The sequence below is a fragment of the Callorhinus ursinus genome, unplaced genomic scaffold (assembly GCF_003265705.2).
Source record: "Callorhinus ursinus isolate GAN/ISIS: 27379988/994484 unplaced genomic scaffold, GSC_fseal_2.0 scaffold4, whole genome shotgun sequence".
Lineage (NCBI taxonomy): Eukaryota > Metazoa > Chordata > Mammalia > Carnivora > Otariidae > Callorhinus > Callorhinus ursinus.
In genome coordinates this window covers 126,098,159-126,114,133 of record NW_027397066.1, presented here as the reverse complement: position 1 = coordinate 126,114,133, position 15,975 = coordinate 126,098,159, and the positions used below count along the sequence as shown (strand labels likewise).

Sequence of the window (15,975 nt, the reverse complement as noted above, 5' to 3'; positions counted from 1 at the left end):
TTGCACAGCTCCACTGGTCTTTTTTTTTTTTTTTTTTAAACCTTCTTTTATTTGGGGACTTCTTTTTTATATGCTTACAAATAAATGTGGTATGTCTTGATAGCTGTCCTGTAGCAAGCTTCAGAAACCAACTGTAACAATAACAGCCAGAATCAATACTGTGGGTTCTACCTATATGGATCTCTGCACGAAGCCATTTTTTTCTCAGATGCTACTGAAATCAATCCTAATTGGTTTTAGCATTATATTCAAGAAACGTGATTCTATAACTATTGATTTTGGAGGTATACTCATTTGGAGAGTAATAAAAATAGGAGCAGATAAAGTGAATACTTAATATGCTGCAGAACTATACAAAAGGAGCATTGATTCTATTTTTAATTCACATAATTTGTCTTCCAATGATGTTATTTCTTCGTTCTTTCCTTTTGTATGGCTCAGTGTTTAGGGACAACAACTAAAATATGTTTAAAGGCATTCCAAATTGATTCTGTAACAAAGATTTCTTGGAGTCACTTCTATTCTTAACTGGCATAAATTTAGTAAATCAGATTTAATTCTTCTGTACAGAAACTAATGCTTTAAAAAACAGCATTTTAAACTAGTATCCTGAGATTGATCTAAAATAGTAATCGATGAAAGATTTTTAAAAATTTGCTTGTAAAGTAAAAAAATGACAATATAAAATGTTGATTCAAACCAAACTATTGAAAGAGGACAGTGCTAAAGATAGTTTTTAAAAATAGTTAATAATTAATTTAAGAAAGATAGTGAAAATGATGAATTTAAAATGTTGCTGTAAATCACATATTAACATGAGAAGCAATTTAAAAACTAGTTTAACTTTGCTTCATCTTTAACAGAATATTTCTGAATACATCTATTTTAAAACCCATATTTTTTATTTATTTCAGTTTAGCATATCCCCCGTAAATAATAAGATATTTAAAATATTTTCTTTCTTTTATAAATGAAGTGACTAGGTGCTCATTTAAGAAAGTCATCTTAGCTTTTTCTCTTTTTTCAGTGAAATGGTAATTATATTTGAAATAAGGAATAGAGGTTTTCTAGAGATCAGAATGTTTTATGAGAATGAGTTATTACTTAAAGCAGGTGGTTTTTAACATTTTTGGAGACCTCAGACCCCTTTGAGAATCTTAATACTTTGTATGTCTTAAGAAAATGTACTTGTGCATAATCACAGAAAATTTTGTATTTTTTAATGAAATTCATGTATTCCCTAAATAACAACAGCTGTAGCAATAATAATGATACCAGCTAACATTTATTTAGCTCTTATCTTATGCCAAGTAATGTTCTAAGTGTTTTACAGGCTGTTATTTCATTCAAACTTTACCCCAATCCTGAAAGATAATCTTAAAAGTAGCATTCACTGAATGTCAGGCATGGTTTGTAGGACTTTACATGTAATTACTCATTTTATTTTCCAAAACAACCTTCAGACTGGGTAGTATTACTATTCCAGTGAGCCCACATTCTTCAGCACTTTGCTGTACGGCTTTTCGGCCCTCTACTATAATGAATCGTTTTCTGGTATAAACTCATAATCTGTCTTCTATTATTTATACACACACACACACACACACACACAGACATACACACATACACTTTATTTATTTCAGGCAGGGATGTTTTTATCCTCTTAATTTTGCTTTCACTCATACTAGTAGAAATTTCTAGATTGACATTTAATCCCTTTTTCACTCATTTTCTTCCTTGCACTCCTCATTCCCTTACATTTTTGTTTCATCCTCTTCTCAGAAGCTATTGTAAATTAATTCTCTAACATCAAGATTCTGTTTCTGGGTTTTGCTTCTAATTAACTAAATAGGATTTTATAGGTGCTTTCCAAACTATTATATAGCTAATATTCACTTCATGTAATTGTCTTTATGAAAATACTTGTTATGGTCTGACTAAAAACCTGTATTCAACAGAAACTGTATTCAACATTTCACTGAGAAATGACAGGTTTCTCCTTCCACTTACATGTGTATGTTTAACCTGCTTTGGAAAAAATTTTTCCATCCACTCTGAATGTAGCACCATGTTTTAGTTTCAGTAGAGTATATGTGTATATTTAAATTGACTTTCACTTGCTAATAGGATGACATTTGAAGAAAGAAATAAAAGATGATTACATTTATGTGTTCTTTTTCTTTTTCTTCCACATTGGCAGCCAATAGGAGCTTTGAATCCAAAAAGAGCAGCATTCTTTGCAGAGCGTTATGAATCATGGGAAGATGATCAAGTTCCAAAGTTCCACTATGGTACTCATTACTCAACTGCAAGTTTTGTTCTTGCATGGCTGCTAAGAATAGTAAGTTCAATTTGAATAATAAACCATGAATAACTAAATTCAGTGTTGTGGAAAATACGCAATGATTGAAAGTTGTTGGCATCTTTTTTGAATGCTAAGTTTTTTTCAGTGATTAGGTTTCTAATTATAAATATCTCTTTATCTCATTTGGTGTGTATTTGATAACATGTTGCTATAGAATAGCCTTAAAAATGTTTCACCTGGAATTATATGAATATTTTTCTTAAATTTGCCTCTTCAAATGGTTGATATCTCATCAGATCCTAAATTGTAACATATGTTATTTTCAAATGTAGTATATTAAAATAAGAACTAAATAAGATTTTGTTCAGATAGCATGTGTTCCTATATTTTAGGAACTTCAATTGCCCCAAATGGAATAAGTTATGTTTGTAGATTACACCAAGGCTACTGTGTATTGATAATATATTGGTTAAACAAGAAATGTTTCTGTAAAATTGAAAGGTGATTCATCTACTAGAAAGTAATTTCTTTGGGAAAGCATTAGCAGCACATCATTAATTAAAGCTTGTTAGAAGGGTACAGGCAGACATAAATCCTAGAAGTAATTTATAGTGCTTAGCTAATTTCAAGCAATTATCTACTAATATGTGTTTAAGTGTTCTTTAAATAAGAGGAGGCTTTTAAATCTTCCAAACATTTTTCTTTTCTTAATCATAAATTAAATATTGAGCCATAACAATAGGAAAATTACATATTAGACTATTTCCCTGTACTATGAAGAAAATGCAGTCTAATGTATGTTTGAATTTTATTAATAAATTGTTCTTGAAAAGGGAGTCTGAAAAATGTTGCAAATGCCAAATTTTGGAAGTATTTCTTTTGAAACAAAACTAGTTTAAGAACATTAGTATAATAATTTAGATATAATTCCCATTCTGTACCTAGTTTATATATAGCTGGCTAATGTCTATTAGTCATTAAAGTATCTAAATGTAATAATTTGTAAAAAAAACATGTTTATGCATGAGGAAACATACGGATTTTTTTAATTGCTTATTTTTTAGGAACCTTTCACAACTTATTTTCTAAATTTGCAAGGAGGGAAATTTGATCATGCAGATCGAACTTTTTCATCAATTTCCAGAGCTTGGCGAAACTGTCAGCGTGATACATCTGATATTAAGGTACAGACATGTTTCATTTTACAGTTACTATTCCCATTGTGTTCTTTGTTGAATGAATGTTGACAGTTTCTCTCTTGCAGCATAGAACTATTTACTGAAGAGAAGCCTCAAAGGCTGAGGCTTTAATTAAATGGCCAAGAACACTGTATAGCATCTCTCTGTCTGTCTCTGTCTCTCTGTTCTTTTTTGTCTGTCTCTACCTGTCATATGTCTCCCTGTCTCTTTCTCTTTAGTTGTAGAATGGTTGTTTTTTTCCTCCTTGGAATCTTTTTAAAGGAAAAATACAGTAGTATGAATGTAAGGTAGCATGCTCAATGGTATTACAAACTCAATAAATAAAATTAATAGTCAGAAAAATACTATGAGAAGACTCTCAGACTTTTAATTTATTTAATTTTATTTTACTTCATTTTATTTTACGGATCCCATGTCTCTTAATCTTTTACATGCTACTAATTCTAAATTCATACCTGACTCTGCTTGATATAAGGTTACATTATTATTGAGGGAAAAGAAAAGTTCTCCTATCTATGTGTATGTTCACTACTGTAAGAAATCAAAAACTTTGCACAATAGCTAACATAATCCTTACTAGATCTTTGTTTCTACCCTCAGAAATTATAGTATTTTATTTTCATGACATAGTGTCTCTTTCTCTAGATGCTGTTGAATATAATGAGATATGCCTATGGATGTGAAATTCCTTATAGTCTCATAAAGAAATATGACTTATATATAAATATTTATGTTTATATTTATATATAAGAAAATGATAGGCACCATATAAGAAATATTGGGGTTTAAAAGAGGAAAAGTTACATTGCTAATGTTTATGTTACTATAGGGTACCTTTAAAAAATTTAATAATGATAATTATATCTTTTAGGTGTGGTACTTTGAAGACTATAAAATGTATTCACATACTTTATCTTACAGTAGAGCATAATATTACTTATATCAAAGATATTTTATTGAAGAAGATTACATCATATGCAGAAATAATCTTTTATGTTGGGACATCTATAGGATTTTTTGATATTGCAAATAATGTACTCTGAAATACTCTTGAAATTATATATCATATTCTTTAAGAGTCATCAGTAGAGGGCTCCTGGCTGGCTCAGTCGGTAGAACATGTGGCTCTTGATCTGAGGGCTGTGAGTTCAAGCCCCTCTTTGGGCCTAGAGCTTACTTTAAAAAAAAAAAAAATCAGTAGATGATTTTGAAATGGGTAACTAGATAACAGTAAATCAGAATAGGTAATAGATTTAATAATTATTTTTTAATTCTTCCAATCTCAAAGCTATTGAATTACTTATTTAACTCTTTTGAGAAGTAATGAGGGATATGGACATAGGAAAACAGTGATAAGCCTAACTTTTTTGTTATCAAATTGAAGACATGATTTTTTTAAAAATTTGTTAATTCTTTCATTTGTTAAGCATCTCATGACCAAGTTATAACCTTATACTTAAGTTTGGTACTTGAAATTTAAACAAAAATAAAATTATGAATTTGAAAATTATTTTTTCCTGCTCCATAATAAATGGATAGTATATATCTTCAACTTTCTACCTTTAAGTACTAGACATTCCTTCTTAATGCTTTGTTAGACAAAAGGTGCATATGATAGATCTGTGTAGTTCTGTCATCTCTTTTTCCTAAATCTCAAGCCTTTTTCTGTCAAGAGTCTTCAGTTAGCACAAGTCTAGTTCCATTTTCCCAAACACTTACCTTAAAATACCCTACCTGTAAAAAAAATTAAAAACCCACACAAAACAGCTGCAACATTAAAAACTAAAAAACAAAAAAATAAAACCCATATGAACTTCTTTAGCTTTCTTCCTAATTTTTCTTATTCCTTCACAAATAATAAACACTTAAATTCATCTCACTTTCTTTTGAATGCCCCAGCAGGCTTTAATAAAAAAGCTCCAACTACTAGACAAATAATAGAATTTCAATTCTTGCTATTGTGCTACTTAATTTCTGGCTTTCTAGCTGTGTTATATAAAGCATCTATATGAAGAAGTAGAGTACAGAGTTAAGGAAAAAGTTAAAATTTTTTAAAAAATTTCAAGTGTCAAGTTGATTTGGCCTGAATAAAAATATAGTTTCATTGATAAATATTATTAAATTATGTTGAGAGGCAGAGAAATTTTCTTCAGGACTATTTGCTAAAGCCTACGTGCTCTTATAACCAATATGTATAGTCTCCTTTTTTTTTTTAACTGTAAAATACCTGTAGGGTAGATAGGACATTGAAAAATTACATTCTCTACATTGATAACTAATTTGGTCCCTACAACTTTTCAAGTACTTTGAAAAAGTATGTAATACATGGTTACAGAGGCTAAAGAGCTTCCTTATACATGGCTAGATGGTCCTTTTAAAACTGAGGAGGGGGCACCTGGGTGGCTCAGTCGTTAAACGTCTGCCTTCGGCTCAGGTCATGATCCCAGGGTCCTGGGATCGAGTCCCACATCAGGCTCCCTGCTCCACAGGAAGCCTGCTTCTCCCTCTCCTACTCCCCCTGCTTATGTTCCTGCTCTTGCTATGTCTCTCTCTGTCAAATAAATAAATAAAATCTTTAAAAAAAAACAACTGAGGAGGTATTTAATCTTGCTTCTTTTCTTGTATCCTGCCCTTTTAAAAGTGTTACATTTTAACACTTTAGAAAGCACATTTAAGTTATTATGATAATATAATGTATAAGAATAAATGTATAAGAAAGCACATTTAAGTCATTATAGTAGTATAAATATTTCATTGAGATATTACATTGCATTTCAGATGGAATCATTAATTATAGTGTGATCTTTATTTGTATTGTCTTGTTGAGGTTTCTGGAAATAATAAGAAAAATGTTAAACAGTACACAGAGGATAGTGAAATATGGGTGGTGAGAATCACGTTACTGAGTATACTCAATATACATTGAGTATATATTCTAAAGTATACCTTGCTTGATGAATATGGTATACATTTTCTAAAATGTTTTCATGACATTTTACAAAAATGAAATGTTGTGGGGCGCCTGGCTGGCTCAGTCAGTAGAGCATGCAACTCTTGATCTTGGGGTTGTAAGTTTGAGTCCCACATTGGGTATAGAGATCACTTGAAAAAATCTTTAGGGGCACCTGGGTGGCTCGGTCGGCTAAGCGTCTGCCTTCAACTCAGGTCATAACCCCAGGGTCCTGGGATCAAACCCTCCATGGAGTCCCTTATCAGCAGGGAACCTGCTTCTCCCTCTCCCTCTGCCGCTTTCCCTGCTTATGCTCTTTCTCTGTCAAATAAATAAATAAAATCTTTAAAAAAAAAACAAAAATGAAGTGTTGTGAGGTAAATAGAAGATTTTTTTTCAGGGAAAAATAATAATGTGATAACATTTCTAGTATTTAACTGTTTTTGTGCTGAAGGGGAACTGTTACTTTAGTATCTTAGAAACCCTATTTCTTGCATTCTGCTAATACTTAGAGGATAACTTACTAAAAAAAGGTTATCCTAGTGAATTATTTTTTTTCAGGGAAGAAAAAACTATTAAATTTTACTGAAGTAGTCTTTGAATTTTAGCATGACTTACCATTTTAGAGTTCTGGGGATCATTTGTATTTTCGGGTATCATTGGTGGTTTCATTTCAGATATGACCCTAGATGATGCTTTTCATTCTGCCTGGATAAACTGTTAGAAGTGTTGATCAGCTCTTTAAGTAGGCTTACTACTGTTCTGGATGTATGGGTGGAGCAGTTAGTTGAGCATCTGACTCTTGGTTTCAGGTCAGGTTCTAATCTCATGGTTGTGAAATAGAGCCCCACTTCGGGCTCCATGCTCAGCCCAGAGTTTGCTTGAGTTTCTCTCTCTCTCTCCCTTTGTCCCTCCCCCCACGCTCTTTCTTGTTCTCTCTCTCTTTAAAATAAGTAAATATTTTTTTAAAGTAGGATTATTACTGTTCAATAGAAATATAATGCAAGCCACAATTGCCAACCACATGTGTAATTTTAAATTTTCTTATAGTCACGTTTTAAAAAGTGAAAAGAACCATGTGAAATTAATTTTAGTATCAAAATATTGTTATTTCAACATGTAACCAATATAAAATTATTAATTAGATATATTCTTCTTTCATACTGTCTTTGAGATCTGGTATGTATTTTATATTTATAATAACATGTATATTTAGACTAGCCACATTTCAAGTGTTGAATAGCCACTTGTAGCTAATGGCTACTGTATCAAGCCCTGTATGCTTAGGACAATGTTCCTGATGTTGTACTTCATCTAAATATTGATAGGTAGTGGCAATAATAGGTATTCTTGAGGACTGAAATAGGATATGCTAAAATTGGGTTGGAGAATCATCATCGTGATAAATAATATTTTAAAATCCCCAGCAGGTTCTGTGTTTCAAGTCTTAAAAACCCACTTAAGGGATGCCTGGGCATCCATCTCTTGATTTTGGCTCAGGTCATGATCTCAGGATTGTGAGATCAAGCCCAGGGTCAGGCTCTGCTTTGGGCATAGAGCCTGCTTAAGCGTCTCTCTCCCTTTCCTTCTGCTCTGCGATATGTACCCCCCCACCATAGCTCATGTGCATCCTCTCTCTCTAAAAAACAAACAAAAAAACTCACTTAAGTTTAGAAACTGAAGTGCAAAATAGATTACTGAACTATTATGACCAAATTCTGTGAAGCAAATTATGGACTCATAAAAATTGAATGAATTTCACTAGGTAATCACATCTAAATATTACATAAATATCTAAACTTTTCTATCAGTTCATGTCACTGATTATTCCCCTGGCTCTGAGGCAACATACTCATTTCAGGGACCTTAGTGTCAGTACATTTAATGATTAAGTACAATCGGACTTGCTCAATTTAAACTCTTTTCCTTCTCTCCTATAGAAATTATTAATAATTAAGATTGAAGAGGGGCACCTGGGTGGCTCAGTCGTTAAGCGTCTGCCGTCGGCTCAGGTCATGATCCCAGGGTCCTGGGATCAAGCCCCGCATCGGGCTCCCTGCTCAGCAGGAAGCCTGCTTCTCTCTCTCTCCCACTCCCCCTACTTGTGTTCCCTCGCTCGCTGTGTCTCTGTCAAATAAATAAATAAAATCTTTAAAAAAAAAAGATTGAAGAGTGGAAGGAGTCATAAATACCACCTAGGTTCGTTATTTCAGAATGGAGCACAATAGTATGTAAATCTAAAATGAAGATTAATGGAGAACCATACTTCTCCAGAAGCCCAAAATTTAGGACAATAATACAGTACTAAAGAAACCTATGCTAAAATTTTAGTAAAATTTGAGTAAAAAGTTTGAGGGAGTCCTGAGGTAATATTTAATTTTAAACTTTTTATTTTAATTATGCACTATCAGGCCCTGGTTGTGATACAGCACCAAATAAGACACAGTCATTGCCTTTAATGAGCTTGCTCCATAGAAGAGATACTGACAATAAAACAGTCCCAGCAATTTGGTGTAATTAAAGCTATGTGGGCTCCTAGATAGAGCCTCAGAAATGAAAAGAAGAGAGAGGAGAGGAAATCCAAGGCCTAACATGAGGGGCCATATAAGCTTTGGTAAGGAGGTTGAAATTTATCCAGGGACAATAAGGAGACATTGAAAGGGTTGAGGTACAGAGACACGAACAGATTTTGTGGGGATTTTTTTGTTTTTTTTGTTTTTTTTAGATTTTATTTATTTATTTGACACAGAGAGTGACAGCGAGAGAGGGAACACAAGCCGAGGGAGTGGAAGAGGGAGAAACAGGCTTCCCGCCGAACAGGGAGCCCGATGCGGGGCTTGATCCCAGGACCCTGAGATCATGACCTGAGCCAAAGGCAGTCGCTTAACCAACTGAGCCACCCAGGCGCCCCAGATTTTGTGGTTTTAAGAGAACACTGTGGTTGGTGTTTGAATATGTATTACACTGTGAGCAAGAGTGAAGCAATCGGTAAGCTGCAATTAGGGGAGAGACAGTGGAGTCTTGAACTCAGTAGTGGAAATGGTAGTAGAGAAATGTAGGTGAATTTAATATGTGTTTAGAAGGTAAGAACTGTTGAGATCTGGTGATTGATTGGTCTTGTAAGATGAAAGACAGAGAGAGAAATTAAATTCGACTTGGACGTGTGTAGAGAACACAGAAGAACAAGTTTAGTTAGGAAATAAGTATCTAGCTCCCTGCCTTCAGGCAGAAAACTTCCTGTGACAGCTGAACTAAAATCCTCAAAAACATACTTAAGTCAGCATTTATTGATTATTTATCACATGCAATACATACTAGACAGCACTTGGAGTAAAAGGGTAAGGTAAACACAGTTCTTTATTTTACATACCTTCTGATGATAAAGACAGGTATATATAAACTATTTTTAATATAACTTAGTGAAAAGTGGCATAATAAGATATAAACACAAATTAATTCTGACTGGGGAGGTGAAGTTGTGGGTGACTTCATAGAGTGAGACTGGACTTGTATCTTAAAGGATGCTAGAGAGTCCTAACAAACCTCCCAGATTTATGTCTCTAGCCTGTACATTATCCTGGTATCTAACTCCCTCCTCGATATCTCCCTTTGAATATATAAAATGTATCTCAAAATTAACATGTTCAAAACCAAATTCCTGATCTTTATTCCTTTATTCCTTCAAATGTGATCTTCTCACAGTCTTTGCCGTTTTAGTAACTGGTTTCCCAGTTGAGAGTTAAAAGCCTAAGTCCTTGAATGCAAGGCTCTATGCCATCTACCTCTGCCTCCAAAATCCTATTAGCTCTTGACTTCTTTTTGTTCTGTTTCCCTCCTTGCTCACTCTGTTCTAACCGAGCAGAACCCCCATGGTATTCTTCAAATATTCCAGTATCTTCACAATTCAAGGCCTTTATTTTTACTTTTCCTTTTTCCTGAAAAATTCCTTTAGATAGCTTCATTCCTTCACCCTTTTCAAGTCTTCGCTTAAATGTCACCTTCTCAGTAAGAACTTCTCTGTCCTCTCCATTTAAAATAACATCCCTTACCCCAAGCCCTTTTACTCACTTCCAGTTTCATTTTTCTTCATGTTACTCGCCCTCTGACATAAATATATTTATTTGCCTAGTATGTCTTATCCTGCTGGAACATTAGCTCCGTAACAGCATAAATTGGACTCTTTTGCTCATTGGTCTTTTCCTAGAGCTTAAAGCACTACCTGGAACATAGTGGACACTAAATTAAATATTTATTAAATTAATACTTGGTGAATTTTGAGCGAGGAAAATGACATGAATGTAGTCAGAGAAAATGCTTGGCACCTTGGGGAATGTTTATTGGTCTGCTAACTTGGTCTTATGTGCTTTATGTGTGTAGGAAACATAAAAATGGAGAGACACTGAAAGGCAGTTGTGGTCCCATATGAAGATTCTTGGTAACATTCTAAAGATATTTGGCTTAGTTCTATAGGTCAGTTCAGCAAAATTTTTCTGCAAATAGCCAAATAATAAATATTTTTTGATTTGCAGTCCACGTGGTCTCTGTCCCAGCTACTCAGTTCTACCACCGTAGTATAAAAGCAGCCATAGACAATATGTAAACAAATGAGTGTGACTGTATTACAATAAAAGTTTATTTACAAAAACAGGTGGCAGGTCATTTTTGGCCAATGGGCTATGGTTTACAGTCCCCTGCTATAGGCCACGAGGAGCCATTTAAGATTTTTGAACAGAAGTACCATGTAACTGGCTCTACTATAAAAGAAGGAGCTTTGGCAACAGTGTGGAAAATAGATCCCATTGGGGAAAGAATGGGTGAGATGGGAAAAAAAGGATGAGAGCTGGAGGTCAGGAGAAATGTTAGGAGGCTATTACAGTTAGTTAAAGGGAAAGATGATAAGAGCTTCAACTAGTGAAGTGGTTAAGGGGATAAATTCAAGGGATGGGTTAGTTCTCTAGGTTTCAGCATTTGGTTTACTATAAGGGATAGAAAGACTTAAAGTTGTTTATTTTATTTATTTGTTTATTCATTTGACGTATAGTTGACATATTATATTAATTTCAGGTTTGCAACATAATGCTTCAACATTTATATAATTACAGAGTGATTACCATGATAAATGTAGCTGCCGTCTGTCACCATACAAAGTTATATTATTAACTATATTCCCTATGCCATACAGTGCATCTCTATGACTTATTTATTTTATGGCTAGAAGTTTGTTCTTTTTTTTTTTTAAGATTTTATTTTTAAGTAATCTCTATACCCAACATGGGGCTTAAACCCACAATTCAGAGATCAAGAGTCACATGCTCCACCGACCTTCCCCAAAAGGAAGTTTGTTCCTTTTAATCAATCACCTTCACCTATTTCACCCAGCCCCCCACCTCCCCCTCCTTCTGGCAACCACCAGATTGTTCTCTGTATCTATGAGTCTATTTCCATTTTTTTGTTTGTTCATTTGTTTTGTTTTTAGACTTCATATTTACATAAAATCATATGGTATTTTTCCTTCTCGATCTGACTTATTTCACTTAGCAGAATACCGTCTAGATCCATCTGTGTTGTCACAAATGGTAAGATTTCTTTTTTTTTTTTTTATGGCTAAGTAACATTCCTCCTATCTACCTACCTATCTATATACGTACATGCACACACACACACCACATTTTCTTTCTTCATTCATCTATTGGTGGACCCATAGTTTGCTTCTGTATCTTGGTTACTGTAAATAACGCTGGAGTAAACAGAGGGGCACATAGATCTTTTTGAATTAGTGTTTTTGTTTTGTTCAGATAAATACCCAGAAGCGGAATTGCTAGATTGTGTTGTTGTTTCACCCTCTCCTGGCTATCTTCTTACCTTTTTTTTTTTTTTATTCCCTTTTACTGCATTATCTTGCTTTCATACCCTGAATTGTTAGAGTACCTTAGGACTCAAGTTTTTAGATCTCTTCTGTATCAATACCTTTTTCCTAGGTGTTTGCACCTTATCTCATGGCTCTCCCCTGAATTCTAGATTTATATATCTAGCTCCTTTTGAACTAGATATACGTTCATAGGCATTTTATTTTTTTAAAGATTTATATATTTATTTTAGAAAGAGGAAGCACTCACGAGCAAGTGGGGGAGGGGCAAAGGAAGAGAATCTTCAAGCAGACTACCCACTGAGCACCAACCCCAACATGGGGCTTGATCTCACGACCCTGAGGTGAAACCAAGAGTCAGATGTTTAACTGACTAAGCCACCCAGGGGCCCCTGTTCATAGGCATTTTAAACTGAACAAGTCCAATATCAAACTCAAAGAAAAAGTCCTCCTCTTCCCTCAGTGTTTACCATGTTAATAAAAGGCAGCACCAGGCCTTTAAAAAGCTTAGAATCTTTGATTCCTCCCTTTCACACACATCCCATTGCCCATCCTCTCAACCTTCAAAATATATTCGGAATCTGACCAGTTAACACCACATCTATCACTAGGGCCCTAGTCCAAGTGGCCATTATTTCTCACTTCACCTGTTCCCCATGTGGTATTTCTCTATACAACAGCAAGAATAATCTTTTTATATTGTAAGTTAGATCATATCCCTGTGCCCCAATCTCTCCAATGACTGCTCATCTAACTTAGAACAAAATTCAGGTTCTTGCTGTAGCCACTGAGGTCCTATCTGGTTATCTGGCTGCCTCTCTGATTGTTTTCTTTTACGCTACTGTAGCCTCATTTGCCTTTATTGTTGCTCTTCTTCAGAAATGCCAAGTCCACTCCTGTTTGGGTGGCTTTGCATATGATAATCTCTCTGCCTCAACCACTTTCCCCCACATATTTGCTTTGCTCATTTCATTCTTTCATTCAGGTCTCTGCAAAAATGTCACCTCCTCAGAATGGACATGTCTGAACACCCTTTCTAAAATACCACACGTCAACCCTCATTCTGCATCCCCTTATCTTGTTTTATTTCTTTTTACATAGTGCTTGCCACTATTTGATGTGATACATACATATTAGTTTGTTTATGTCTCCATCACTAGAGCTTTATGAAGGTAGGGACTTTTTGTTTTATTTACCTTCCAACCTCAGCATTTTGAACAGTGCCTTGCATTTAGTTAGTAATCAGTGAATATTAGTTGAATGAATGAAAGAATAAATTGATTTTATTTTTATTAAATGTTTTTTAAAAAATTTTATTTATTTGACAGAGAGAGAGCACACAAGCAGGGGGAGCGGCAGGCAGAGGGAGAGGGAGAAGCAGGCTTCCTGCTGAGCAAGGAACCTGATGCGGGGCTCAATCCTAGGACTTTGGGATCATAACCTGAGCTGAAGGCAGATGCTTAACAACTGAGCCACCCAGGCGCCCCAAGAATAAATAGATTTTAAAATATCAAGTAAAGAGGAATCAGTGAAAGAGAGTGGGAGACATTGAAAGGTCGTTTTTAGAGAAAGAGGAGAGTGCATGGCCATCCCAGCTGGAAGGGAATAGCAAAACCTAGGTTGGTATGTGCTTCACATGGAATGGTGTTACTAATGCTTCATATTTTAGGAAGGGCTTTTCTGTCCACAAGACAACTGATAACTGAATGCCATCTGCCAACCAAGAGGTGAGATTGGTTTCATTTTCTGCATTTTTATAATTAAGACAGATTGAGCTGTTACTGTTAACAGCTTTACAAAAGAAGTCTATGTGGACATCCTGTACTGGTACATCTTAGATATCCAGGTCACATCTTGGAGATTGAATTTAAAAACCTATGTTATAATTTATCTTGTATTATTAGTAATGAACGTAAAATATGGATTAACTTAAAAATGAGTAGGGCTAATACAGCATATTTCGTACTTAAAATTAAGTAGAGAGACTGCAATTAAATCCTGAGATTATAAATAAGTTTTTCAATAAGTGCCTATCAGTAATATTACGTGAATGAGTTTTAGCTTTAAGAATTAACTCTTAGGGGCGCCTGGGTGGTGGTTAAGCATCTGCCTTCAGCTCAGGTCATGATCCCAGGACCCTGGGATCAAGCCCCACATCGGGCTTCCTGCTCAGCAGGGAGTCTGCTTCTCTCTCTCTCTCTCTCTGCTGCTCCCTGTTTGTGCTCTCTTGCTCTCTCTGTCAAATAAATAAATAAATAAAATCTTTAAAAAAAGAAAAAAGAACTAATTCTTAAAAGTTTTAAGTATAGGGACATCTGAGTGGCTCAGTCTGTTAAGCATCTGCCTTTGGCTCAGGTCATGATCCCAGGGCCATGGGATCAAGTCCCGCATCGGGCTCCCTGCTCCGCGGGGAGCCTGCTTCTTCCTCTGCCTGCCACTTCCCCTGCTTATGCTCTCTCTCTCTGACAAATAAATAACTAAAATCTTAAAAGTTTTAAGTATATACATATTTGTTAAATAATGGAGATGATCAAAATGGAGATGACAATAGAATAGTTTTATTTGTGTCTTGTGAGATTTATAAGAACATGAGTCCTTTGACTTGCCCTCTACTGCCTCAGAAATCCCAGGAGTCTGTAATCTGAAGATAAGTTAGGTTCCTTTTTTCCTCTATCAGCATCTTCTACCATAATACATTCTATTGATGCTGATGGCATCAGTGTTAGAGCCATTTATAAAAAAGTGTTTAGCTATAGCAAATAGAGCATAATTGCTAGAAATGTATTTCTTGATACATTTGTTTTTTAAAAAAAGCTTAAACTTTGATTATTCAGTAGTTTTTTTGGTTAAAATATTCTCATTATTCTTCTGTTTTCAGACATATTTTTTAAATAATAGAGAATTTTTTAAATGCTAAAAGAAAGTAAAATTAAAATCCCACCTTTTTCATACATCCTTTGTTCATTTCTGGCATATGTCCTCCCTCCCTCCCTCCCTTTCTTCTCTTTCTTTCTTTTGTATTTTTCCTTCAGTCTCTATTTCACACTCACATCCACATGAAAGTGAGCTCAAGCTGTCTCAGCTCTCTATTAACAATGTAAAACATTCACACTCTAACAGAACTATGTATCTGTTCATTCTTGTTTTTATATACAACTTATGTATAACTTTCAGATTTGTTCAATTTACCACATCTCTTTAACCCTTCTTTATGTATCAATAGGTTAAATATTGTAGGTGTGTACTATTTTTTTTAACATTTAACCTCGTACTCTTTGTCCACAGTGAACCATTATTTTGTTCTTTGATAAAAATTACTTGAAACATTGAATATTTTTCCTATGCTACTTAAATACCAGGCAAGAAAAAAAATTTTTTAAGGCACTTAGAAAATGTTCCAGCATTCCTGAATTATAAAAATGTACACACATCAGCAGTGATATGTTTTTTGACTGGTGATCTTATGATATTTTTGTTTAATTAAAAATGTGGACTGTTCATTAATATGTTCACAGACACTGATATTAACCATTCTCCCCCATACTCATAGCAATATGTATGTCTGTATGTATATATTTTACAGCTTGTTCCAGAAAGGGTTTAAGGTGGGCATTTTATTTATGGCAGTTACACCTTGCCTGTTGTTTGTATTATT

The 15,975-nt window shown here is 34.4% G+C and overlaps 1 protein-coding gene across 4 annotated transcripts in view; it reads left to right on the top strand.

Annotated features, from left to right (window-relative positions):
• LRBA (LPS responsive beige-like anchor protein) overlaps positions 1-15,975 on the top strand; it is a 742,782-nt gene that overhangs the window by 578,777 nt on the left and 148,030 nt on the right. For all 4 annotated transcript variants that reach the window (XM_073892352.1, XM_025874296.2, XM_073892351.1 and 1 more), the window contains 2 exons: positions 2,201-2,341; positions 3,370-3,489. In XM_073892352.1, coding sequence (XP_073748453.1) covers positions 2,201-2,341; positions 3,370-3,489 — 261 coding nt within the window. The remainder of the gene's footprint in view (positions 1-2,200; positions 2,342-3,369; positions 3,490-15,975) is intronic.